Source organism: Medicago sativa, chromosome 4, assembly GCF_051527215.1.
Source record: "Medicago sativa cultivar Bolivia chromosome 4, Bolivia_mono, whole genome shotgun sequence".
Classification (NCBI taxonomy): domain Eukaryota; kingdom Viridiplantae; phylum Streptophyta; class Magnoliopsida; order Fabales; family Fabaceae; genus Medicago; species Medicago sativa.
This window is the reverse complement of record NC_140752.1, coordinates 91,947,863-91,971,260: the sequence shown is the minus strand read 5'-3', so window position 1 is coordinate 91,971,260 and position 23,398 is coordinate 91,947,863. Positions and strand designations below refer to the sequence as shown.

General features: G+C 33.2%; 2 protein-coding genes and 1 pseudogene across 10 annotated transcripts; 2 read left to right on the top strand and 1 right to left on the bottom strand.

Annotated features, from left to right (window-relative positions):
- The first annotated feature begins 1,038 nt into the window (after positions 1-1,038).
- LOC146933776 (uncharacterized) lies at positions 1,039-6,820 on the top strand. Its single transcript, XM_085705558.1, has 10 exons — positions 1,039-1,297; positions 1,392-1,538; positions 2,383-2,657; positions 3,671-4,061; positions 4,147-4,241; positions 4,345-4,388; positions 5,006-5,183; positions 5,335-5,479; positions 5,631-5,758; positions 6,437-6,820. The coding sequence occupies exons 1-10, from the start codon at positions 1,249-1,251 to the stop codon at positions 6,572-6,574; spliced, it is 1,590 nt and encodes a 529-aa protein (XP_085561684.1). The 5' UTR covers positions 1,039-1,248; the 3' UTR covers positions 6,575-6,820.
- A 4,629-nt stretch (positions 6,821-11,449) lies between these two features.
- Positions 11,450-17,845, top strand: LOC146933775 (uncharacterized). Of its 8 annotated transcripts, none has more exons than XM_085705556.1 (16): positions 11,450-11,750; positions 11,841-12,026; positions 12,643-12,830; positions 12,915-12,981; positions 13,060-13,140; positions 13,322-13,383; positions 13,462-13,528; positions 13,706-13,797; positions 13,905-14,087; positions 14,191-14,581; positions 14,667-14,761; positions 14,857-14,900; positions 15,869-16,100; positions 16,235-16,379; positions 16,523-16,647; positions 17,351-17,845. In XM_085705556.1, the coding sequence occupies exons 1-16, from the start codon at positions 11,708-11,710 to the stop codon at positions 17,504-17,506; spliced, it is 2,157 nt and encodes a 718-aa protein (XP_085561682.1). In that variant the 5' UTR covers positions 11,450-11,707; the 3' UTR covers positions 17,507-17,845. The 8 variants fall into 8 exon arrangements, with proteins under 8 accessions (XP_085561682.1, XP_085561681.1, XP_085561680.1 ...); XM_085705555.1 differs by having other exon boundaries at positions 14,182-14,581; XM_085705554.1 differs by having other exon boundaries at positions 13,241-13,383.
- A 2,179-nt stretch (positions 17,846-20,024) lies between these two features.
- On the bottom strand, positions 20,025-22,496 carry LOC146933774 (zinc finger BED domain-containing protein RICESLEEPER 2-like; annotated as a pseudogene). The gene is made up of 4 exons (XR_015007561.1): positions 22,426-22,496; positions 20,844-22,189; positions 20,423-20,744; positions 20,025-20,322 (listed from the first exon to the last, which is right to left on the bottom strand). The product of XR_015007561.1 is annotated as a zinc finger BED domain-containing protein RICESLEEPER 2-like (transcript).
- Positions 22,497-23,398: the final 902 nt, after the last annotated feature.

The following is a 23,398-nucleotide window of genomic DNA, read 5'->3' as shown; positions in this document are numbered from 1 at the left end:
TTTCTTTTAAGGTGAACATATATTTAAGACTGCCTCCTTAAAAAAAATTATATCTAAGATTGAGACCTTACTAAAAAAAATAGATTTGAAGCTTAAAATTCATATCCAAACATGATTGAATGACCACAAAGTATCTTTTATAATATAATATAGTACATACAAAGGAATACACGTATTTGCTATGGTTTTTTTCTTATCATTTTTACCCTTTATCATAAACAATTTTATTTACAATTTAATCATTTTTTATTTAATTGACTAATTAAATTTTTTAAATATGTATACATTTATATTAAAAAAAACACTAGGTTTTAGCGTAACATTATTTCTTCTAATTTTACTATTTGGTTGATTTTTTTTTTTTTACAATTTTATCATTTTTTTATCAATCAAATAACATAATTTTGTGAATAATCGAATAAATTTTACATCTTCTATATATAATGCTCGCATGGACACTAGTTATTATTAAAAGTTTTGATGACAGTTATTTCAAATCTATTTTTATTAAATTGATGAGATTAATGTGTCATTTTTTTAGTAAACAACCAAATTCATTCCTAATTATAAGACATCCTCAAAGAGGTATATGAAATTATAAGTATATTAAAAAAAGTCGATGATTGTCTCAAATTTTACTTATATGTCCTACGGAGAGTGCGAGACCAATTCTGATAGTAATATTTAGGACTAAATTAGAAGATAAATATGAGAACTAAATTGATAGTAAAATGACATAAAGTGACTAAACATATGGGCATTCATTTAATAGCGTGTTTTTAAAATATTGAATATACGAAGGAGCTATTGAAAAGTGCCTCAAGTACCCCTAAAAAAAAAGTGCCTTAAGTTAGAGATGGTGGTTCGCTAAAGATTTGAATAAATTATGAGATTAGTAAGAAAAAATATGGGTAATGATCAATATATCCCGCTTGAAGAATCGAACTTGTGACCGCATTCTCCAATACTTCAAATCAAATCCAAAGCAAAAAAATGCAGTTACCGCTTGGCTACAGAACTTGTTAATAATGAAAACGTTTTTTTAAATTATTAAACCCTAATTAAACCAATAAAAGGGAAAACTCCATCAATTCAAACGACAGAAACGCAGCCGCTACGGCGATCATCGCCGCCGGGGAATTACGTCGCAACAAACAGAACGGAGCTCCACTCAGATCCAGTTAATTGGAAAAACACGCTTTGTTGCTTACATTAGTAGCAAAATCTAATTAATTAATTAATTACTTCATGGATGATCTTTTTGATGATGTTCTATCTGATGCTCCTGTCACACGTGGTAAATGTTAATCTCCATCGATCGATCAATAATGGAATTTGATCCTGTTCTTATTTTTAATCAAAGGAATAAACTGTTTTGTTTTGTTTTGTAGCTCGGCCAGGTGGCAAGTTTGCACCTAAGGTTAAATCGAAACGGGGAATTTCATCTAAAGGTAGGAGCAATGTGAATGTTGGTGTAAGTTCTTCAACTGAAGAACCTATGAGGTCTGATAATTATCATGATATCAATCTTAATAATGGTGAGTTGTGTTATTTTACATTACTTTCATGCCTGAATCCCCTTTTCTGCATTGTCTCTATTATTTTACATTACACTTCTACTAGACTTAAAATGTGTGGAAGTAGTGATCATCAATGAAGGGGTTGAAGATATTAAATTCGATAACACTGTTTTTAAATTTTTGGTATAGTAGATGGATGAATGAGGTAAAAGTTATCATATTTTGTTTAAAACATTTTTTTGGTAGTGCATAATTTTTTTTGGTAGTGAAACTCTTAAACCATGCACTCTTATTTATTTGATAAGCTCTTACTACGAGCAAAAGTAAATTATGATAAAATCGGCAAAATCTCATATTTTGTTTAAGAACATTTGTGTGGTGTACCAAATTGCTCAATTTAGATGTGCATATATATATATATTTTAGTTTTCAATTTAAACGTCAAAAAAAAAAAGTTCTCAATTTAGATATTTTATAGATAATGTTCGTATTTTTTTAACTACAATAAATAAAAAAATATGTATGTATCGGTGTCCTATATTTTTAAAATTAGTAGTGTCTATGTGTCCATGGTTGTGTCATGTCGTGTCAGGAGTCCGTGCTTCATAATATAAAATTGAGAGTTTACCGATTTTATCATAATTTACTTTTGCTCGTAGTAAGAGCTTATCAAATAAATAAGAGTACATGGTTTAAGAGTTTAAGAGCTAACTCGAGAGTTTGACAACATTGGTTTTCTTCATATAGAATTTGTACAGGTGTATGATTAGCCATTTCTTGTTTTAATTTTGCTCTAATTCATTTCATATCTATCATGTGATTCTATTAATAATGCAACCTGTTTTCCTTGCTAATGCTGTAGAGAATGCACTAAATAATGTTGCTGCTCCATCAACTACTCGCTTAACCATAGGTAGGATGGAAGAACTGCCTAAAAACGGGGAAGGTTCATTTCTTGATACCAACGAAAGTTTGCAAGTTATTGATAACTCGCTAGAAGTCAGCCTAAACGTGGGATTCAAAAGCGACAATGTTCCAATATCTGAAATTCCAATGCATGAAGAAGCTTTGACAAATTCTGCAGATAGTCCCACATTGGCTAATTTTTTGCTGCAAGACGATACCGAAGAGAAAAAGGTAAATACCTGATTTTTTTCTTCTGAATAAGCAAAACATTGTATTAACATTTAATAACTAAGAAAGGCAAATTACAGTTTGATTACATAAATCAGTCACATTGCTGCACACTGATAAACTTCTGCACCCAACACCTCACAGTACACTACACTTATACCAAATTCAATTGCACCACTCCAAACCTTCATTCTTTAATTTCCAAGCCAAAAAATTTGTGCGGTGTGTAGCAGAACAGAACCAACCAAGTATGCTCATTTCTTTCTCATTCAAAGAATTGTATCCTTATAGATGCATCTCATGAATAATCACAATGACACAACTTGTTTATTAGATATATTCAAGCCATCACAGACAATTGAATTCATTACATACCCTGACCTATTTATCACAACCATTCTCTTAGTATCCCAACACAGTCTCTGTGACTGGGCTCTATCAAAATAATATGCAGAATTATTTTCCAATTTTGTGCCCAAATAATCTCCAACGTCTTACAAGAATATGCCTCAGCACACATTCACACCCAAAGCACCAACTCTATTATAGCTCAGCTTTGTTCCAGCTGCTATCCCCCAAAGAAATTGTAATTCTCAGCTGCTCTCTCAACCAACTCGATGCTTCAGCTTTTCTTCTACCTCGAAATAAGCACTACCCTGACATGTGCAAATATATGTATGTTATTATGATTTGTCATTTTTTCACTCTTTGATTTGTGTTTTTGATTGTGTAGATGGTTTGTGTTAGGATATAGAATAATGGCTAATTAGAGTAGTTAATGTAGTTAAGAGTTGTTATAGTCAGTCAGTTAGTTATTTGGATTAGTTAGAGAGTATGTGTATAAAGAGGAGAACACAAAGGTTAGATAAAGAGTATCTTTTGAATATTGTAAAGGGGAAACCCTTGGAGGAGAGATTACCTCCCATTCTTTCCTATTTCTTGCAATAGTGTTCTTTCTATTTCATTCAATTGTTGGGTTCCTAACAATATGTCATTTTATTTGCAATCTTTCTCAGAATGCCAACGAGAGAGAAAAACCTCTAAAGAAGCATAGAAGATCTCCTATTGCTGGTGTGGAGGATAAAGGTAGTAAAACCTCAAGGCAGCCGAGAAAACAAGCAGTTCGTGAACTGTCTAAAAACCCATTTAACAAGGCTGTTGAGGACGATGAAGTCCTCGACCCTCCTTATGAGTTTGATGGAGATGAACTTGAAGAAAATGATGATGAGGACGAAGTGGATTATTCATTCAAGAAGAAAAGAGCATCAACAAGTTCAAAGAAGAAATCAGTGGCTAAAAATGGAAAAACTTCTAAAAAACGCAAGAAGGCTAATGATGATTTAGAAAAGGGTACTGAAGAACCTCCTAAAAAGTTCCCGCATTCATCTCGGCGAAGAAAAAGATGTGGTAAACTTATCAGGCAATTTTTTAACTGTTGTCCATGATTATTATATATTACATACTTATTCTGAAAGTATTTTCATTTTCATAGTGGACAAGGCTCTGCTGGAAGATGATTATCTTGATCATCGAACATTACCTCTTCGAGATATTATTAGACGTGCAGAACGTATGGAGCGATCGGCGGTGAGTATTCTCAAACTATAATTAGTGTGTTACATTGCTAGCATTTGACATTAGGCATTATGAGTTAAATTTCACCAACTGTTCCATTTGTTTCTCTACATAGAAAAAGGAGGCAACTAATTCTAAAACATCTTCCACCAATCAAAGGTACACTACGTCACTACCCTTCTGTTAGTTTTAAGTTAGACAATCACACAAATGCCACATTTATTTTCTGGTCAATGTTTACCTTTTTTAATCTGAAAGTATATAGCTATGCTGCAAATTAGTGCATATCACTGTACACATCCTATTTACTACAATTCAATGTGATCCTTACAGTCTCTTGCTATTGAATTAAGAGATATCTGAAAATATTGGGAAACTTTTCTTAATACAGCAAAATTCTTTTAATTATTCTTTTTTGTGAAACCATCATATGGCATACACCACATCTTTCATTCAGTGATTCTGTGAAGTCATTCAGAAAATTGTTCAAAATTTTGACATGATGGATTGCCATGTTGTGAAGAAGTGCACTATTTTCATCATTGAGAAAATCGGTTCAGGCGGATTGAGGCATGGAGCATGATAGATGCGACACTATGGAAGTACAATTACTTAGTGAAATTTATGCAGCCATCTTCTATTTAGTCCCAAGTTAGGAACTATTGTACAGCTATAATAACTGTGATAACTGATTCTTTTAGTTAGTTACTGTCGCTGTTGAGTCATATGCAGGATCTATTTAAATTTCACTTCTCAAAATGTTTATATGCATGCAGTGACAGGGGTTTTCTTGACGAGGATGCTAATAATGAAGAGGAGTTTTATGGTTCAGATGATGGTTTTAGAGCAAATGAAAATATTACATCAACCACCCCTTTATATAATAACCAGTCTTTCAAGGACAAGACACCTAGGGCAAAATGGTCAAAACAAGATACTGAACTGTTCTATGAGGTATTTCCATAACTCTTGCAATATCTTGCATAATTATTTCTTGAATGCTGGTAGACGCATAAATAACTGTCTTTTTTGGGTTTAGAGGAGGGGAGATGGGAGGAAGGGCTTTTCTTTTTCAATAAATTAACTATTCATTTTTTAAACACAGGCTGTTAGTTGTTGCAATGATTTTTCAATGATACAACTGAGTTTCCCTGGTAAAACACGTCATCAAATTAAGTTGAAGTACAAGAAAGAAGAGCGGCAACATCCTTTACAGTGGTTATATGATGCTTTGAACAATCATGCAACAGGTTAAACTCTTTTACTTTTATGGGTTGTTCATGGTCAGAGAGTTTACTACATGGGGAAATATAAATTTAGAATGGTTTATCGTTCTTAATATACTTCTTGGCAAGGGAATAAAATTCTGCTGAATCAAATCTATACTGTTCTCTCTTGTAGTACCTTTTTATAAATCGGTGATCGAGAAACAGAAACAAACTTCTAATAAGGCAGAACAAGATACCGCTAGAGATGCCTCGGATTTCATGCCAGGGGAGGTGGTTGAAGACCCGACACACGGAACTAATGTATGCACCTTTTGCTAGTTTGGTTTTATTTTTTTGTCACTGTTCTTTTGATGCACATGGTTTATGATAATTTTATTATAAATGTCATATTTATCAAAGAAATATTCTTATTGCTTGCTATATTATGGTGGGACTTAGCGATACAATCACAGCAAAGTAGTGCAGAATTGAGTTGTGACCATCCCAACGCTGATGTAGCGCCACCATGCACGTTTTGCCATTCTGAAAGTTCGTTTTCGGCCAGTTGTTTTTATTTGTGTATTTGCTATTTGTGTTAGTGTTCAGAAATTCTGCAAGAGAGAGAAAAGGAAATGCACAAGGAAGAAAAACCAGTGTAGTATAATGAGAAAACATAAATGAAAGCCAGTTATGTCACTTCTTGCTTGAGATGTTATTTCCTTCCACTCCTCCAGAAGTCTCTCATACTCTATGTAGCAGAGGGATAAGAGACAATATTCTAATTTACTATCCTTTCTATGTGATACGACGTTATTCCTTTCCTAACATAACCCTTCCTAGCAAATAATGACGATTATGGTTGTCAACCCTTTCCCTCCTGATTTATAGACTGAGGATATATTTGATTAAATCCATGCATTTGTAGCTTTTTGAAGTCTTATATTTATTATCCCATAATTGACCTTGCTAATTTTCAAAACTCTTGTTATCTGAATGCAGGAAAAGGTTGCAACAGCTGAGCAGGACCACATAGAAGTTGAAGATCAGGAAGATCCCATGGAAAATCAAATTCCGGAGCAATCTGATGATAGTGATGATGAGTTACAAAGATGGTCTCAGTATCGAAGTGCTATTTAGTGATACGAACGATAGCCGACAATTTTGATCTCATTTTTTAAATTAAAGTTTATGCAATATTTTAGTTTTTCGCCATTTGATTTGTGAAATCACTTGAATTGCCAAATTCTAATTTCATACTAGGATTAAAGTTTTACTGGCTGGAATTAGTCTCTATTGGCAAGCGGGTTTCAAAAAGTTGTTATTTTTTCAGACTCTTTGCATTTGGTGCAGTTGGTGAAAGTTGGTACTGATAGATTTTATCAACCTTTTACTGCCTATTCGCGACTTTTTGGCGAAATATTGAAATGTTTTCTTGCGAAGGAAACAAATGTACAATATTCTACTTAGGCTGAGAACAAATGGCATTGGACCTATGATCGTTGTTCATGAACCACCATCTTATCTTTCCTCCGATATTCCTGAGGTATCCACAATAGATAAGTACAGATTTTCCTCCGATATTCTGGTGGATACCTCAGGAATATCCTTTTTGAGGGACTAGTATTTTAGTCGTCTACCAACAAAATAGTAGTATTTTTTATTTTATTTTACGTATATGGAGGGCTGGGGTGGCGGAGACTCATATATCAACCTCAACGAGAAACAAGTGCAGATTTTGGTGAGAGTTGGAGGACGGTGGTGTAGGGGGCAAAATCTACCTTTGACCTGTACCGTTGGCATACCTAAATTGATGTCACAAATGAATCATCTAATTTTTTTTATGGCATGATTTATTAAAAAAGATATTTATTTTCGCATTTTTTTTAAATAATTATTTTCACATTCTTGTCATCATTGTATATTTATATATTATAATAGTAAACTAGTTACAAACCCGTGCTTCGCACGGGGGTTCAGTAACGTATTTGACAAAATATTATATTGGAAGGATAGATTGTGAAATGACAGATAATTATAAACCATAATACAATATTTAGAGTACTCTTACATTACGGATTACAAAATTAAATCTTTAAAATGGTTTGATCACAAGTAACAAATGAAAACATATTTTGTCAGCTGTAGAAACACTTTTCCAGTAATAATTGATATCTATCTATAAACCAATGAAAACCCTATTACCAAAGCTACCTGATTTATATCATTTTGACTTTCAGCTTCAACATATATAAATCATTTCACATGATCTACAGCAAAGACAGATATTAACTGCAATTTAGTATCTAGTTCTTTCAGGCGAACAAACTTCTGCATCAGATAGATAGCTGAAAGCCTCTCTACCTAATTTATATCATTTTGTGTTTTTAGCTTCAACGTATATAAATCTTTTCACATTATCTACAGCAAAGGCTAAGGATGTCAATGGATACCCATGGGTACGGATAATATGATACCTGTCCCCGCCCCGTTGGATAAGTATGATACCCGTGCCCGCCCCGTATCCTCGTGGGTACTCACTATACGGGTACCCGTGGGTATTGAGGTATCCATGGGTACCCATGGAGTTTTGAATTTATTTATTTTTTGGTACAAATAATAACTTTTTTTAATTACCAAAAAACTTCAACTTTTAAACATCCATACATAATCCACTCAAAATTTCATAAATCATACATAATTCATAGAAAATTCATGATTCTTATATAATCTATATGTTTTATGATGTGAATGAAGTGGAAACGGTGAACTTAATAAGATGAATTAAAAAAATTTAAAATAAAAATAGGTTATTATTGAGGATTTTTAGGTGGGGGGTAAAATTTTCTTCAATAAGGTACCAACTTTAAGTAATAAGATATGATATATAAAGATATATTAGTAATTTACTTAATTTATTATCGGGTATGGGTACCCATAGGTATGGATACAATCCAATCCGTGTCTGTGTCCAGATAATAATGGGTAGTCAAATACCCGTTTATTATACCCGTGGATGCCAGTTTAGCTACCCGCTCCATACCCGTGACGGATTTTACCCACGGGTACCCGTGGGCATGGGTATTTTTGCCACCCCTAGCAAAGGCAGATATTAAATGCAATTTAGTACCACGTATATAAATCCTTTCACATGATCTACAACAAAGGTAGATAGTAACTGTAATTTAGTATCCATTCCTTTCAGGTGAACAAACTTCTGAATCAGACAGATAGTTGAATGCCTCTCTACTTGATTGATATCATTTTGCCTTTCAGTTTCAACGTATATAAATCATTTCACATGATCTACAGCAAAGGCAGATATTAACTGCAATTTAGTATCGAGTCCTTTCATGTGAATTATACGCACTTTTAAAAACTTGTTTTAAAGGAGAGATGTTCAAATTACGGAATATTACCATTCTTAGTAAATTTGAGAATGAAGTTCGCATAATCCAAATATTTGTGATGCATGGTTTAAGGCATGGGGTTCAGTAACGTATTTTGTAAAAAAATTGTTCCGAAGGAAAAATGAACAAATTAATGAATATTGCACAAAAATTAAGAAACTTTATCAAAATATTTATGAAAGCTTTATCAAGAGCAGGAAAACATCATAAATTACATAATAGTTAAAATTATAAAAGTGAGCGCTACTGTCATAGAGTTACCAAAAAGGGATTAACACCAATATTTATATGACACAAAATGAACGAAAGAAACACATTAAACTCTTTAGCGTCTTGTGTAGGAACTTGTTATTAATATTTTGACCGTTAAAAAATAAAAAATCTCTTTGACGTCAAAAAAGTAATATCAACAGAGCAATATTCAGTCTCTTCACATATGCTTAGTAATATTCAGTCTGGAAGATTACATTGAAAGGATAGATGGTAAAATGACGGATAATTGTGAATCATTGTAATATGTCAAAATATAAACCTTAAAAACCATGAACCATCAACTTAGTTTTAAATAGTTAAAAATAAAAAAATTGTAAAATAGTTAAAAGTTTTTAAAAATATAAAAATTGGAAAATATTTAAAAAAATTGGTGAGGTAGCACTCAACCAAGCAACACTAAAAAAATTATATGCATTAGCGTAACAAAAAAACAGACAGACGGACATAAAATATTACTCTAAACGTTAATGTGTGTATATATTCGCGAGGTTGAAGAAAGGAGATAAAAATATTTGGGATCATTAAATGACAGCGTGAATAAAAATATTTGTGACATTGTGATGATTAAACGATATTGAAATTAAATATATAAGTGATAAAAAGATAATAAAATTCCTTTGAAAAAAGGTAATAAAATTAAATGGAATCTCCTTAAAAAATTAATGCAACGGTTAAAAAAAAATAAAGTTAAATGGAAGAAAAAAACATATTGAAATATAATATTAAAAAATAAAGAAAAAGTTTCCGGCGTGAGTTGAAAAGAGGTGCTTGTGAAATAAATTGTCGAGTAGTTTTTTAAAGTAACATTCAACAGCTTTTGGTCAAAGCTCATTCCATTCAATTTTATGCGTTCAAAAAAAGTACTTTTTTTAGTAAGTACTTAATTGATATTGTATTCGGCCTAACTTCTCCTTAAAAATGTAGAGAAGTTTGAAAAAAAGTCGGGTCAAACGATACCTTAATCTCCCACAACGGCAATGTAGAATCAATTGAATTTGGGAGGAAAAATTGAAAAAATAGTTAAAAATATAAAAATTGGAAAATAATTAAATGTTATTAAAAATATAAAAATAAGAAAATAATTAAAAAAATTGGTTAGGGGCAAAAATGGAAATTCATAGGTCAAACCTTAAAAAAAAAAAACCCTCCAATAATTGAATTACCAAAATGCCCCTCATAGGGGCAAATTGGTAAATTCAATGGACATTTCCTTTCTTATATATATAAGTAGACAAATTGGAAAAGCACATAATAAAATTCAGCAAGAACACCTCTCAATATTAAGTTGTTTCGGCAAGACATAAATTGATAGTACTAGTAGTTATGCATGGTCTATTTAAGGCAATAGAAGCCTTTTCATTTAATGTCCATTGAATATTTACACATGGAAGGGTGCATGTATCATATTCTTTTTAAAGTACATCAACAACAGTGAAAAGAGTCGGTCATTATAAATCATTCATTTTAGAAATTAATTGAAATAGCAATATTTTTAAGACATTTAACATATTTTAATTTATTTAATGTGAAAATTAATTGAAGTATCAATATTATGGATAATTTATTTATTAGAAAATGGATTAGTAAAAAAATTAAAATAAAATATCAAATTAATATTTACAATGTTTAGTGATGCTAAAGAATGTACTACCAACACTTCTTAACGGCCTTTAGATATTATATATTTATAGAAATTGACTCATTTCATCCATTGAAAGTTGAACAATTTAACTTTTTTTATAAACATTTTCTTAATTAGGAATCTTTAAAGGGTGTTCTTAGAATATTTGTTAATAAGAAACTAAAATAATTGTTAGTGTACAATTATTTTACATTGATCAAATTAAAAGAATGGGGTGGTGGGTGAACTTAATCAGTGTACTATTGTAGCAATGATTAAATTCAATAAATACTACCTCAAGAAAAATTGGAAATTGACAAAAATAACCACGTTAAAAAAATTGAGAAAAGCTATCGATATTTTAAAATCGATATTTTAAAATTAAAATGAAGAATTGCTAAAATGAAGAATTGCACGCTAAAATGAAGAATTGCACAATTGAAGTAAAATGAAGAATTGCACAGTAAAATGAAGAGAATTGCACAGTAAAATGAAGAATTGCACAATTTTGAAGTAAAATGAAGAATTGCACAGTAAAATGAAGAGAATTGCACAGTAAAATGAAGAATTGCACAATTGAAGAATTGCACGTTAAGAAGCATTGTGTTGCGGTTCGAACCCACGACCTGACCCAACATTTTTCAGTTATTTACCATTTAAGCTGCGTAAGCGGAAGATGTCAAATAAAAAATTAAAACCCTAAAACAAAAGAAACCCAGCAGCTCCAACCAAAAAAATGCAACCGCTGTGGCTTTGCTCTTCTTGTATCTGAAACAAGTCGGAGTTGCACTGTTCTCGACCTGCCGGAAAACGCGACCGGAGTTTCGCTCGCCGGAAACTCATCCATTTTTTCATTTTCCCGATTCTTCTTCTCATTTCCGGTAGCGCGTGATTGTAATTTACAGTTCTCTGCGCGCGTGATTTTAATCAATCAACCGATTGCGTGACATCTAATTAATTAATTGCGTCATGGATGATCTTTTTGATGATATTGTTCCTACTACTACACGTGGTAACTGCTAATGGAATTTGAATCTTTTTTCTCTCTTCTTCGTACTTTTAATCAATGTATTGAATTTTGGTTATTGTATTGTTTTTACAGCGAGAGGCAGGTTTGCGCCTAAGGCTAAGCCCAAACCACCACCGCCTCAAAAGAATGTATCTGCAATTTCATCTAAAGATGTGAACAATGTCAATGTTACATCATCATCATCAACCACTCACAAAGAATCTCAACTAATTTCTCCCAAACATGATTCTCATAATGCTGATATCGATGTCAATAACGGTGAGTTATGTTATTCACATTGTGTTTATCAAAAGCTATAAGCTCTGTCAGTATGTATCATTTGTTATCCCATAGAGTTTATGGAAATAAATTGAAAACAACTTGTGTACTACATTGTCATAAGCTGTTTACATTAGTTCTTCTGAAAAGTGATTATATCAATGTATTTGGTTCCACTTCTAGAGGGGCTAAAATTGATTCTGAAGGTGTAGAATTGATTATGGCATGTTTGTTTGTTTTCTAGTAGAATTGATTTTGTCTCCAAAATTGATTCTACATGAAGCTAAGATTTGTAGATTTTGATTCTAGAATTGATTTTTACGCACAAATTTATAGTACTCACTTTCACATGAATTATCCAAACACAAATCACTTCACCTTCAACTCACTGTTAATCAGAATTAATTTTACGTTGTCAATTAACTCAAAATCAATTCTTGTCACCAAAGAATCAAACATATACATAGTAGATAAGCTCAAATAAGTCAATCAAACAGACTCTGATTCCTTTCATATCTATCATGTGATTTAGTAACAACGCAGTCAGTTCACCCTGCTAATGCTGTAGAGAATGTATTGAATAATGCGGCTGCTGTATCTACTACTGACTCAATAGGTAGTAACAAAGAACTGCCTACAAATGGGGAAGGTTCATTTCTTGACAGCAACAAGAGTTTGGAAGTTATTGATAATTCACTAGAGATTAGCCTAAACGCGGGCTTCAAAAGCGCTTCAGGCGACATTTACAATGGAATATCTGAGAGCGACTTACATTCAAGTTTTGAGTTTGGAGAAGTGCGAGAGGTAGAATTTTGAACTTACGTGTTTTACCATGTATTTCACTGCTTCGGATGTGTTTAGTCAACTTTTGGTGGATATTATGTTCAGGTCTTGTCTGCGGAAATCGAGCTGGATCCTTTCAGTGATGTCCTCCCTGATCCTGGAACCGGAAAGGGTTAGGAATATTGGTGTTATTTTAAATTTGCTTCATATACCTGAAAAGATAAATTATCTGTATTTGTTTTCATTGTAGCCAAAAAGTTTCAACCCAAGATTAAGCCACGACCTAGAGTCAGCAATACACCAGCTACTGCTTCTGCTTCTGCTTCATCTGGTGAGTTGCCCACTTGCACAAATGATAAGTTTACCTTTTCACACTTCAGGCATTCTTAGGACAGCCTATTTATCAAATAAGTTTAATTGTATAAGCTCAGGTATTCCATTTTCTGAAGATAATAGAAGCTTGGAAGCAGTTATTCCTTCCCATTCTGACTTCCTGAATGCTATGCCTTCAGAGTCTGCAGTTCACGATGGAACTAGAGATTTTCCTTCTAGCTTTGGTAAATCAGTTGCAGAGGTAAAGTTATATTTACTATCATTATTTCAGTTTCACTGATTTTTCTAGTAATGATAAATTTTGTACCTACACATATAGAATGCAGATATTTTTTCCGGGCTAGAATCACTCGATGACATTCTCAACCATGATGCAACTGGTACAGGTGAGTTATTAATGCTCTGCAGTTTATCAAATTATATCAACACTTTTCAAACTCCCACGAGTTTCGGTTGTTTTACATTTCCATTTATTCTCTCACTCTCATGTTTAATTGGCTCTCAGCCAATTGTAATTACCTGGCCCTGGGATTCTTTACCAGTGATTGGAAAATTGTTTGCAGCAAAACCAGATCTTAAATCTTTCAATGTGAATGGCGCGGAGGAAAAATTTGTCCTTCCAGGATACGATGGCAAAAGTAGGTCGGAAATACAGGTGAAGATTATGTGATTCATAGGATACGAGAATTTCCTAAAATATATGCCAAAAAAATAATGATAATTTTTTGGTATAAAAATGGGAGCGGTTATTATTTGTTTCAGGAAGGCGCAGACTTGAACCCTGATCCTGACTGCCCCATTGACAATGTCTATGATGATTATCAATCCATGAAATCTGGCATTGATCCAACATCTGAAATTCCAAGGCATGAAGGCTTGACAAATTCTCCAGATAGTCCCACATTGGCTGACCTTTTGCAGCAAGACGATACTGGAGAGAAAGAAGTAAATATCTGTTATTATGATTTGTCATTTTTTTTCTTCCACTTCTCTGATTGTGATTCTGACCGTGTAGATGATTTGTAATTTTATTCGCAAGCTTTCTCAGGTTGCTAATGAGAGAAAAAAATCTCTAAAGAAGCATAAAATATCTTCTATTGCTGGTGTGGAGGATAAAGGTGGTAAAACCTCAAGGAAACCAAGAAAACAAGCAGCTAGTAAACCTACTAAAAACTCATTGAATGAGGCTGTTAACGGTGATGATGTCCTCGACCCTCCTTATGTTATTGATGGAGATGAACTTGAAGAAAATGACGATGAGAACGACGTGGATTATTCATCCAAGAAGACAAGCGCATCAACAAGTTCAAAGAAGAAATCAGTGGCTAAAAAGGGAAAAACATCTAAAAAACGCAAGAAGGCTAATGATGATTCAGAAAAGGTTACTGAAGAACCTCCTAAAAAGTTCCCCCATGCATCTCGACGAAGAAAAAGATGTGGTAAACCTGTCAAACTATATTTTTATTATTGTCTATGATGATTATATATTATATGCTTATTGTGAAAGTATTTTCATTTTCATAGTGGACAAGGCTCTGCTGGAAAATGACTATCTTGATCAACGAACAATACCTATTAGGGATATTATTTTACTTGCAGAACATAAGGAGCGGTTGGCGGTGAGTATTCTCAACTATAACTATTGTGTTACAATGCTAGCAATTGACATTGTGGGTTAAATTTCACCAACTGTTTCGTTTGTTTCTCTATGTAGAAAAAGGAGGCAACACCTTCGCAAACACCTTCCACCAATCAAAGGTACACTAACACTACACAGCTTATGAGTGTATCGGAGTATACATAGCGTAGTTAGTAGCTTGAGAAGTTAAGGTATACATGTTATTTGATAGAGTTAGTTAGAGTTGGTTACTCCTATGCTTGCTTTCAGTTAGACAATTACAGAACTCTACATGTATTTTCTGGTTGCTGTTTATCTTTTGCAAATTAGTGTATACCACTGTAAACATCTTGTATACTACAATTGTACTTAATGTGTGATTCGTACACTCATGCTTTTGAAGTAAAGGATATCTGAAAATGTTGAGAAATAACTTAAGAAAGCAAAATTCTCGTGTTTTTGTTTTTGTTGTTGGAGACTCAGACATGTGAATGCCCTGCACTGAAACCATCATATGGCATACACTGCGTCTTTTATTCAATGATTTTATGAATTCATTCAGAAAGTTAATATTTCGATAAATGGATTGACATGTTGTCAAGAAATTCATTATTTTCATCGTTCAAAAAATTGGTTCAGGTGGGCTGAGGCATGGAGGATGGTAGATGTGACAGTATGAGAGTATAATTACACAGTGCAATTTACATAGCAATCTTCTGTTCAGTCCAAATTTAGGAGCTAGTACATCTGTAATAACCGCCATAACTGATTCTGCTAGATTTACAGCTGTCGCTCTAGTATAAATACTAAATCTATATTAGAATCATTTAGAGAACAACACACCAATTCCTTTTCTCTGCAGCAGTTTATGATGAGAGTCAGTGAGTAAAATGTTAGGGGATATAAATCAAAGGCCCTTCTTTTTTTGGTATTCATACATGCATTCGGACCACAACATCCTCTTCTCAGTAGTATTGAACAAAAAGGAAAAACAAAAACATTATATAGAAACTGCATTTCATGCGATCCACTTGCCATTGTTACTGTCACTGTTGAATCATATGCAATATTCAATATAGTTTTCACATCTCAAAATATCTATATGCAGTGATGGGGATTTTCATCATGATGTGGATTTTCATCATGAGGCTGATGCTAATTATGAAGAGGAGTTTTTTGGTTCAGACGATGAATTTAGAGATGAATTTAGAGACCTGGATGATGATGATCGAGCCACTGAAAAGATTACATCAACTACTCCTTTATTGAATTACCAGTCTTTCATGGACAAGGCACCTAGGGGAAAATGGTCAGCACGAGATACTGAAAAGTTTTATGAGGTATTTGCATAATTTTTACCATGTCAGGCGTTAATATTTTCGTAAACACTGTTGTACATAATAATTGTCTTTTTGGGGGATGGGAGGAAGGACCGTCCTTTTCAATAAATTAACTTTTCATTTTTTAAATATAGGCTATTAGGCAGTTTGGCACAGATTTTACTATGATACAACAGCTTTTCCCTGATAAAACACGTCATCAAATTAAGTTGAAGTACAAGAAGGAAGAGCGACAACATCCTTTACTGTTAACTGATGCCATGAATAATCGTGGAAAAGGTTAAACTCTTTAGTTACTTTTCTATGTTGTTCACTCTACTTAATGGTTAATTATAAGTTTAGAATGGTTTATTGTTCTTTATATACTCCTTGATGAGGGAATAAAACTTACTGAATAAAATATATACTCTTTGGTGTTGTAGATCTTTCTTTTTTTAAATTGGTGGTTGAGAAACAGAAACAAAATTCTAATAAGGAAGAAGATACTGCTGGAGATGCCTCAGATTTAATGATAGGGGAGAATGAGGACCCAACACCTGGAACTAAGGTTTGCGACAGTTTTGCTTTCTCTTTTGGTGTCACTATTCTCTTGATGCACATGGTTTATGGTAATTTTTTGTAAAATTCCATATTTATCAAATAAATAAATATTCTTATTGCATGATGTTTTCCCGTGGAACTGTGGAACTTAACTGGTCCTTCTACCAAAATTAACATTTTTACTTTGGTTCAGTCCTTCGTTTATTAAAGTTCTTACACAAGATCTAGAGCATTTTTAGCTTTGAAGTTCAGCTGGCCGAGTTATTTTTATTGCTGCAAGGATGCAAAATAACTTGCCTCGATTAATAGTTATGTTGTTTCTTTTTGATAAGAAAAATGTTTTATTTGTGTATTTTTTTTTTATGGAAATCCTCCAGTGGATAAAAATCAATACTATTATAAGGAGAAAACATAAATGAAAGCCAGTTATTCTAATTATCGCTTGAGATGTTATTCCCTTCCACTCCCTCCAGTACCCCCTCTCTCGTACTCTATGTAGCAGAGGGATAAAGGGGCAACATTCCACTTTACTATATTGTATGTGATATGACATTAAACCTTTCCGGACATAACCTAGCAAATAAAGATAATTATAAGTGGATGTAGGATATCCTTGATTAAATCGATACATTTGTAAATTTCTGAAGTCCAATATTTCTTATCCCATATTGACCTTGCTAATTTTAAAGACTCTTGTTATCTGAGTGCAGGAAGAGGTTGCAACAGCTGAGCAGGAGCAGGACCACATCAATGTTAAAGATCAAGAAGATTCTATGGCATATCCAGTTCCAGAGCAATCTGACGATAGTGACGATGGGTTACAAAATAATGAAGACGCATGGTATCATTATCAGAGTGCCATTTAGTGATATAAAATAATAACCACGAATTTTGATCTCATTTTAAAAAAAAATGGGGAAGGTGAAATTTTTATTACAACAAAACGTTAATGACCATTTTACAATTGTCCCATTTGAGATTTGAGGTTACAAAGTCAAACTCAGTGAGGTGACACCTCTTGCACTTGATCTCATTTTTTAATTTGGAAGTTTACGTGATATTTTAGTTTTTTGCGGATTGATTTGTGAAATTACTTCGTCAACTTCTAGTTTCTTAGTCCCACGATATTTATAATGTCTCTTGTAAGATGCATGCATAACTTTGATTTGAAAGTTTGGTCAATAATTTATTTTTCTTTTTAACAATTGTATGGTGAGTATCACATGAAGAACGCCGCAATTGATTTATAAATTTGGTCAATAGAATTGATTTATCTTTTAATTTCTGATGAACGCTGCAAGGTAATTGTTTTGTATGATCAGTAATGCACATAATTCAAACAATTGTATGGTTGGTGAGTATCACATGATTCATATCCATGCTATTTGCAGAAATTGATTTGGATAACGCCAATAACAATCCCAAAGTGGATAAACATTGATACGATTCCTCATACTATTTTAGTAGTTGTCTCACTATATTTTTGAACTCATTAGCCTACTTTTAAATTCACAACCATCATAGACAACCGTTGAGTTCTATTTACTACAAAGAACGTGTCTACAGATTTAAATGAGCTCGTAATTGCTGAGTTGTTTAGGTATCTACCATTGATATTTACTACAAAGAACGTGTCTACAGATTTAAATGAGCTCGTAATTGCTGAGTTGTTTAGGTATCTACCATTGATGATTTGCTTAGGCTCCATCAGTGTATGAAGAAACGCATTATTGTATGACAATATTCATTAAATTTATAGCCTGCAGATATATGATCCTTCTATTTTGATATATCTCTCTCTTTAACATCATTGAGCTAAAACCCGCACCATAAAAAACAACAACTTCGCCACAATAAGGACAACCAATTCATTCAAGCTATTTATTAGTATATAATAATATATCTCTCCTCCGTTATGTATGCATGCATATACCTTAGGAATGTCCTTTTTGTGGTACTTTTTTTTGTTTTCTTTCTATATGTATATTGAGGATGGCATCGGGATCCTACCACATGTTACGAAGTTTAAATATCTCATGTCTAAGTACAAAACAACAGAGAGATAGAAGGAGGTGTAAACCATTGAATCTAAGTTGGGTAGTTGAAATGAAGGTGTGTCTTATGTGATGTGAAAATACTGTTTAAGTTGAACGGAAAAATTGATCGGACAGTAGTACGATCAACAATGTTGCACGAGATAGAGTGTTGGACAGTAAAGAACCAACACAAACATAAAGTAGGCGTAGCGGAGATGGTGATGTTAAGTTGGATGTATGGTGAGACTAAATAGGATAGAATTAGAAATGACGACATCAAAAAGAGTTGGGGGAGCATCTATAGTATAAAAGATGATAGAGACTAGCTAGACTTAGGTAGTTTGGATAAGTAGAGAGAAGACCCGTTGATTATGTAGTAAGGAGAATAGATCAGACGGGGGGAGTCAGATCACTAGAGGTATAAATAGGCCTAGAAAAATTATAAAAAAAAACTATTAGGAAGAATCTAAAAATAAACGAGTTTGAGAAAGATATGGTTTTTGAAGAACACTATGATGTCGTTTAATTCATAAACGATCCCATTTAGTGAGATAAGACTTAATTGTTGTTGGAAGGTGGCAGCGGGACTCAAATTTCTCAATGTACTGACTTAGGCTTTTATCAATGTACCTTTTTGTATGACAACATTCATTAAATTTTTAGCCTCTTAAATATAAGATCTTCTACTTTGCGTATGGTCATTAAGTTATATGATATCCTACCTTTGTACTCCAAAAAACTAGTTCCAACTTATGACCGCTGTCTCAATTTTTTGACAATAATATTTTAGAAGCCTCCTCCATAAATAGTGCTTTTACGATATCCTGTGTGTCCATTTGCACTCCAATTTAGAATAGTAACCGTCCATGTGCGAGCAAGTTCAAAAACGATGAACAAGAAGAGGGGGTACAATTTCAATAACGAAATTGAAGGTTTAAGCTATGAAATTAAAATTACGCAAAATAAAATAATCGAAGTAATGTTACAGAACTACGTCTGACTGTTTTTAGATCATTATTTTGCTCATCCTATGAGCTTCTCATATGTCCTATTAGGATTCTTAAATCCAAAACATTTCAACGTGTTTTTGAAAGTTTTATGAGATTTGTATGCGGTTAGGATTCTAAAATCTGAACTATATAGGGCACGTAAGAAGCTCGTAAGATGGAAAAAGTAACTGTCATACTTTTATTATCAGTAACAATCTAACATCCAATTAGTCCAACAAAAAATCTAATTTGTCCCCAAAAAAAAAACTCACAAGAACACACCGACAATGACTATTTTGATCATAGTTTTGATTCCTTCCTCATGGAATAATAATACTAACTTCATCCGACATTAAACATTAGCAAGCAAACAAATCCACACAATAAAAATTAAAAACAAATCTACAATTACAAACATACAAAATAAGTCCACCAGTAAGTGCATAAACCATATCCAAGCAGCCATACATAGTTTTAATCTAAACCATAAAGCCAAAAAATCATCATAAACTAAAGTTAAATAAATACAAGCAAATCAATCATCACCACCATCGCAGTCATCATCAAAATCAAAATCATTTGATGCTTTCTCCATTTTTTCATCGCCGTCAATTTCATTCATAATTTCTTCAAAGTCATCATCATCGTCCTCTTCATCTACATATCAAAATTGAAGAGGTTAATAATTGAATAGACCCGTGGTTATCAAAACAACACGATTAGACATGGATGTTAAAATTTAAATCACATAAAGTACCATTGCTGACAAAATTGTACAACCAACTGCGAGTACAAATTCTAGCTTCCACATTCATAGGCAGCATAAGGTCTTTATACTTTTCAAAGACGCGTGCGCCCATGCAAAACTCGAAATCAGAAGCGACAGTGGCAATGGGAACACTTAACAAGTCACAAGCCAAGATTGATAGATCTGGAAATCGATTATTATTACTCTTCCACCATTCTAATACATCCATGTCTTCATAACAACGAAAATCCAAACTTGATTCATCTAAGTAAACATCAAGTTGAGATTTTCCAGCTTCAATAACAAGTTGTTGATGGTGCATTTTCAATTCCTATTACATTTCACAAGTGAAAAGGAAAGCAATGAGGTTAAACAAATTCAAGATAGAAGGTAGTTAAATCGTTAATTCCAAAAATATATATAAACTTACATCGAATAAACCGTGAGATAAAGACTTGGAGTTCTTTTGCACTGGCATGGTAGAAGATTGGCCCTGAATAGTACTTTGCATGCCAGAAGAAGTACTTTGGCTAGAATACTTGCCAAATAGCATGTACAACTTCGTCCTTACTAGTTGCAACTTCCTTTCACAGGTTGATGCATCAAGTTTTGAGTAACAATAAGCCAATGTTGAAAATTTAATACGTGGGTCAAGAACCGCTCCCAATGCAAGAACAACACTGTACTCATTCCAAAATTTGTCAAACTTGCTCATCATCCTTTCAGCCATTCTCTTCATAACTTCATCTTCATCTCCCAGAGTATCAACTAGAACACGTTCAACTTTCCAAACTTGCAAAAAATACAAATTGGAAGTAGGATGCGTTGTGTCATTAATCATGTTGGCAGTTTCACAAAAAGGCAACAAGAATGCACAAATCTTTTCTACTCTTTTCCACTCTTCTGCCGAAGGACATAACTCATAATTATCCTCATACAAGTGAAGACTTTCAAACACACGCCGATATTTAAGAGCACTTTCAAGCATCAAATAAGTTGAGTTCAGACTCATAGACGAGTCCTGATGCAAGCGAACAGAACTATCAACAGCACCAACCTTTTCAATGCATTCCTTAAATTTCTCCCTTCTACTCTTTGAATGCCTCACAAACATGATGCTCTCTCTAATTTTAGACACGGCATCACTAACTAATTTCAACCCCCTTCAACAATCAAATTTAAAACACGTGCAAAACAGTGCCCGTGAAAGAACTCTCCATCACACAACAACCCATTTTGCAAACCAAGATGAGATTTCAATTGTTGTTGCAGAACATTATTCTCGACTGAATCATCTAAAGTAAGAGAAAAAATCTTTTTCTCTATTCCCCAATCATTCAACAGTTCAATCATTCTTTCACACATCTCACCACCAGTGGCAGGGTAAACACTACAGAAATTAAGAACCTTACTGTTTAACTTCCAATTCGCGTCAACAAAATGAGCGGTCAAACAAATGTAAGGCATAGTAGTGCAAGATTCCCATAAATCAAAAGTTAAAGATATCCTATTAGGAATGGTAGCCAATTCTTGTTGAAGCTTAGATTTCCCTTTCATGTACAAATGAGTGACATAAGCCTCAAGAACATTTGTAGGAGGTATAACAGCATTTGGATTTAAAGTCTCAGTGTACCTCCTCATTCCCTCGTGCTCCAAAAAATCAAAGGGTAAATCAAGTGCAAGGATCATAGAAGCACATGCATCCACAACCCGTGATTCGCTTTGATCTACCTCATCGTCAAATTCCATTTTTTCTTGTGACATGACTTCCACAACCTAGATTACATTTCAGCATTATAAATTATTATTACATTCTCAAAATCACATGTTAGAATAAACTACCAGAATAGTCTCTAAACTATCAATTCCTCGTCATTTTAGTCCCCTAAATTATATAGGTATAATAAGTAGACCCTAAAGTATATAAAATCCGTCAAAATTGACGGATTTTCATGTTATCATTGCATTGAAAGATAAGAACCTTATAAAAAAAGGCAGTTTGAAGAAAATACCTGTACATGAGACATCGGAGAGTCACCGTAAGGAGACGGCGGCGAGAGTGACGAAATGAAGAAGAGAAAGTGAGAAATGAGGTACGCGGGCTTGCTATTTATATTCCTCCCTCTACGATCCAAAACCCTAAACGGGTACCCGTCGGGGTTGAGCGGGTTAGCCGTTTAATTTTAGCTCATCTAGGGCTGGCAATGAACCAAACCAACTCGAAAATAGTTCGAAACTCGATTTGATAATTATCTTGTTGAACTTGGTTCATGAATCAAATGAGCTGAACTTGAGCGGACAATTAAGTTCGTTAAATAAATGAGCTGAACATGAGCTATATATAATTCGACTCGTTTGGTTCATAAACTAACTCGATTATATATATATATATATATATATATATATATATATATATATATATATATATATATATATATATATTAAACTTCAATCCTTCAAACAAAAAATCTCTTAAACTTGAAATTTTTTTAAAAAAAGTAAGATATATATCAACCTATTTCCAACGTAACTTAAATCAATTCCTTCTTAACTCTTTGACTTTCCTTTAAAAAAAAAAAAAATCACTTTTAAATTCAGTATTTAGAATACCATACACCTCTTTCCAATGTGTAGAAAATGTTATTAAGATGTTAACATTAAATCTTTATTGTACTCTCGTTTCCAAAATATTTACTCTCCTTTCCCTAACATGGAAAAGATGCTCTTGTCTCTCTCTGCATACTGTTCCAAGCTTTTCCTCTCCTTTTCTCCAAATTTTGATGGTCATTATCTCTTTGCAAATCCTTCAGAATCATCAACTAAGTTACGTCTATAATTAGAGATGAACATTATTTCTTCTTCATTTTATGATTTCGATAATCACTCAACTTTATAGTTATGGTTTTCTCTACCTATAATTTATAATTTATTCATAATGGTTGCTCTTCATTTCATTACTTTCTTAATTTTGTTTTGATGATGTTC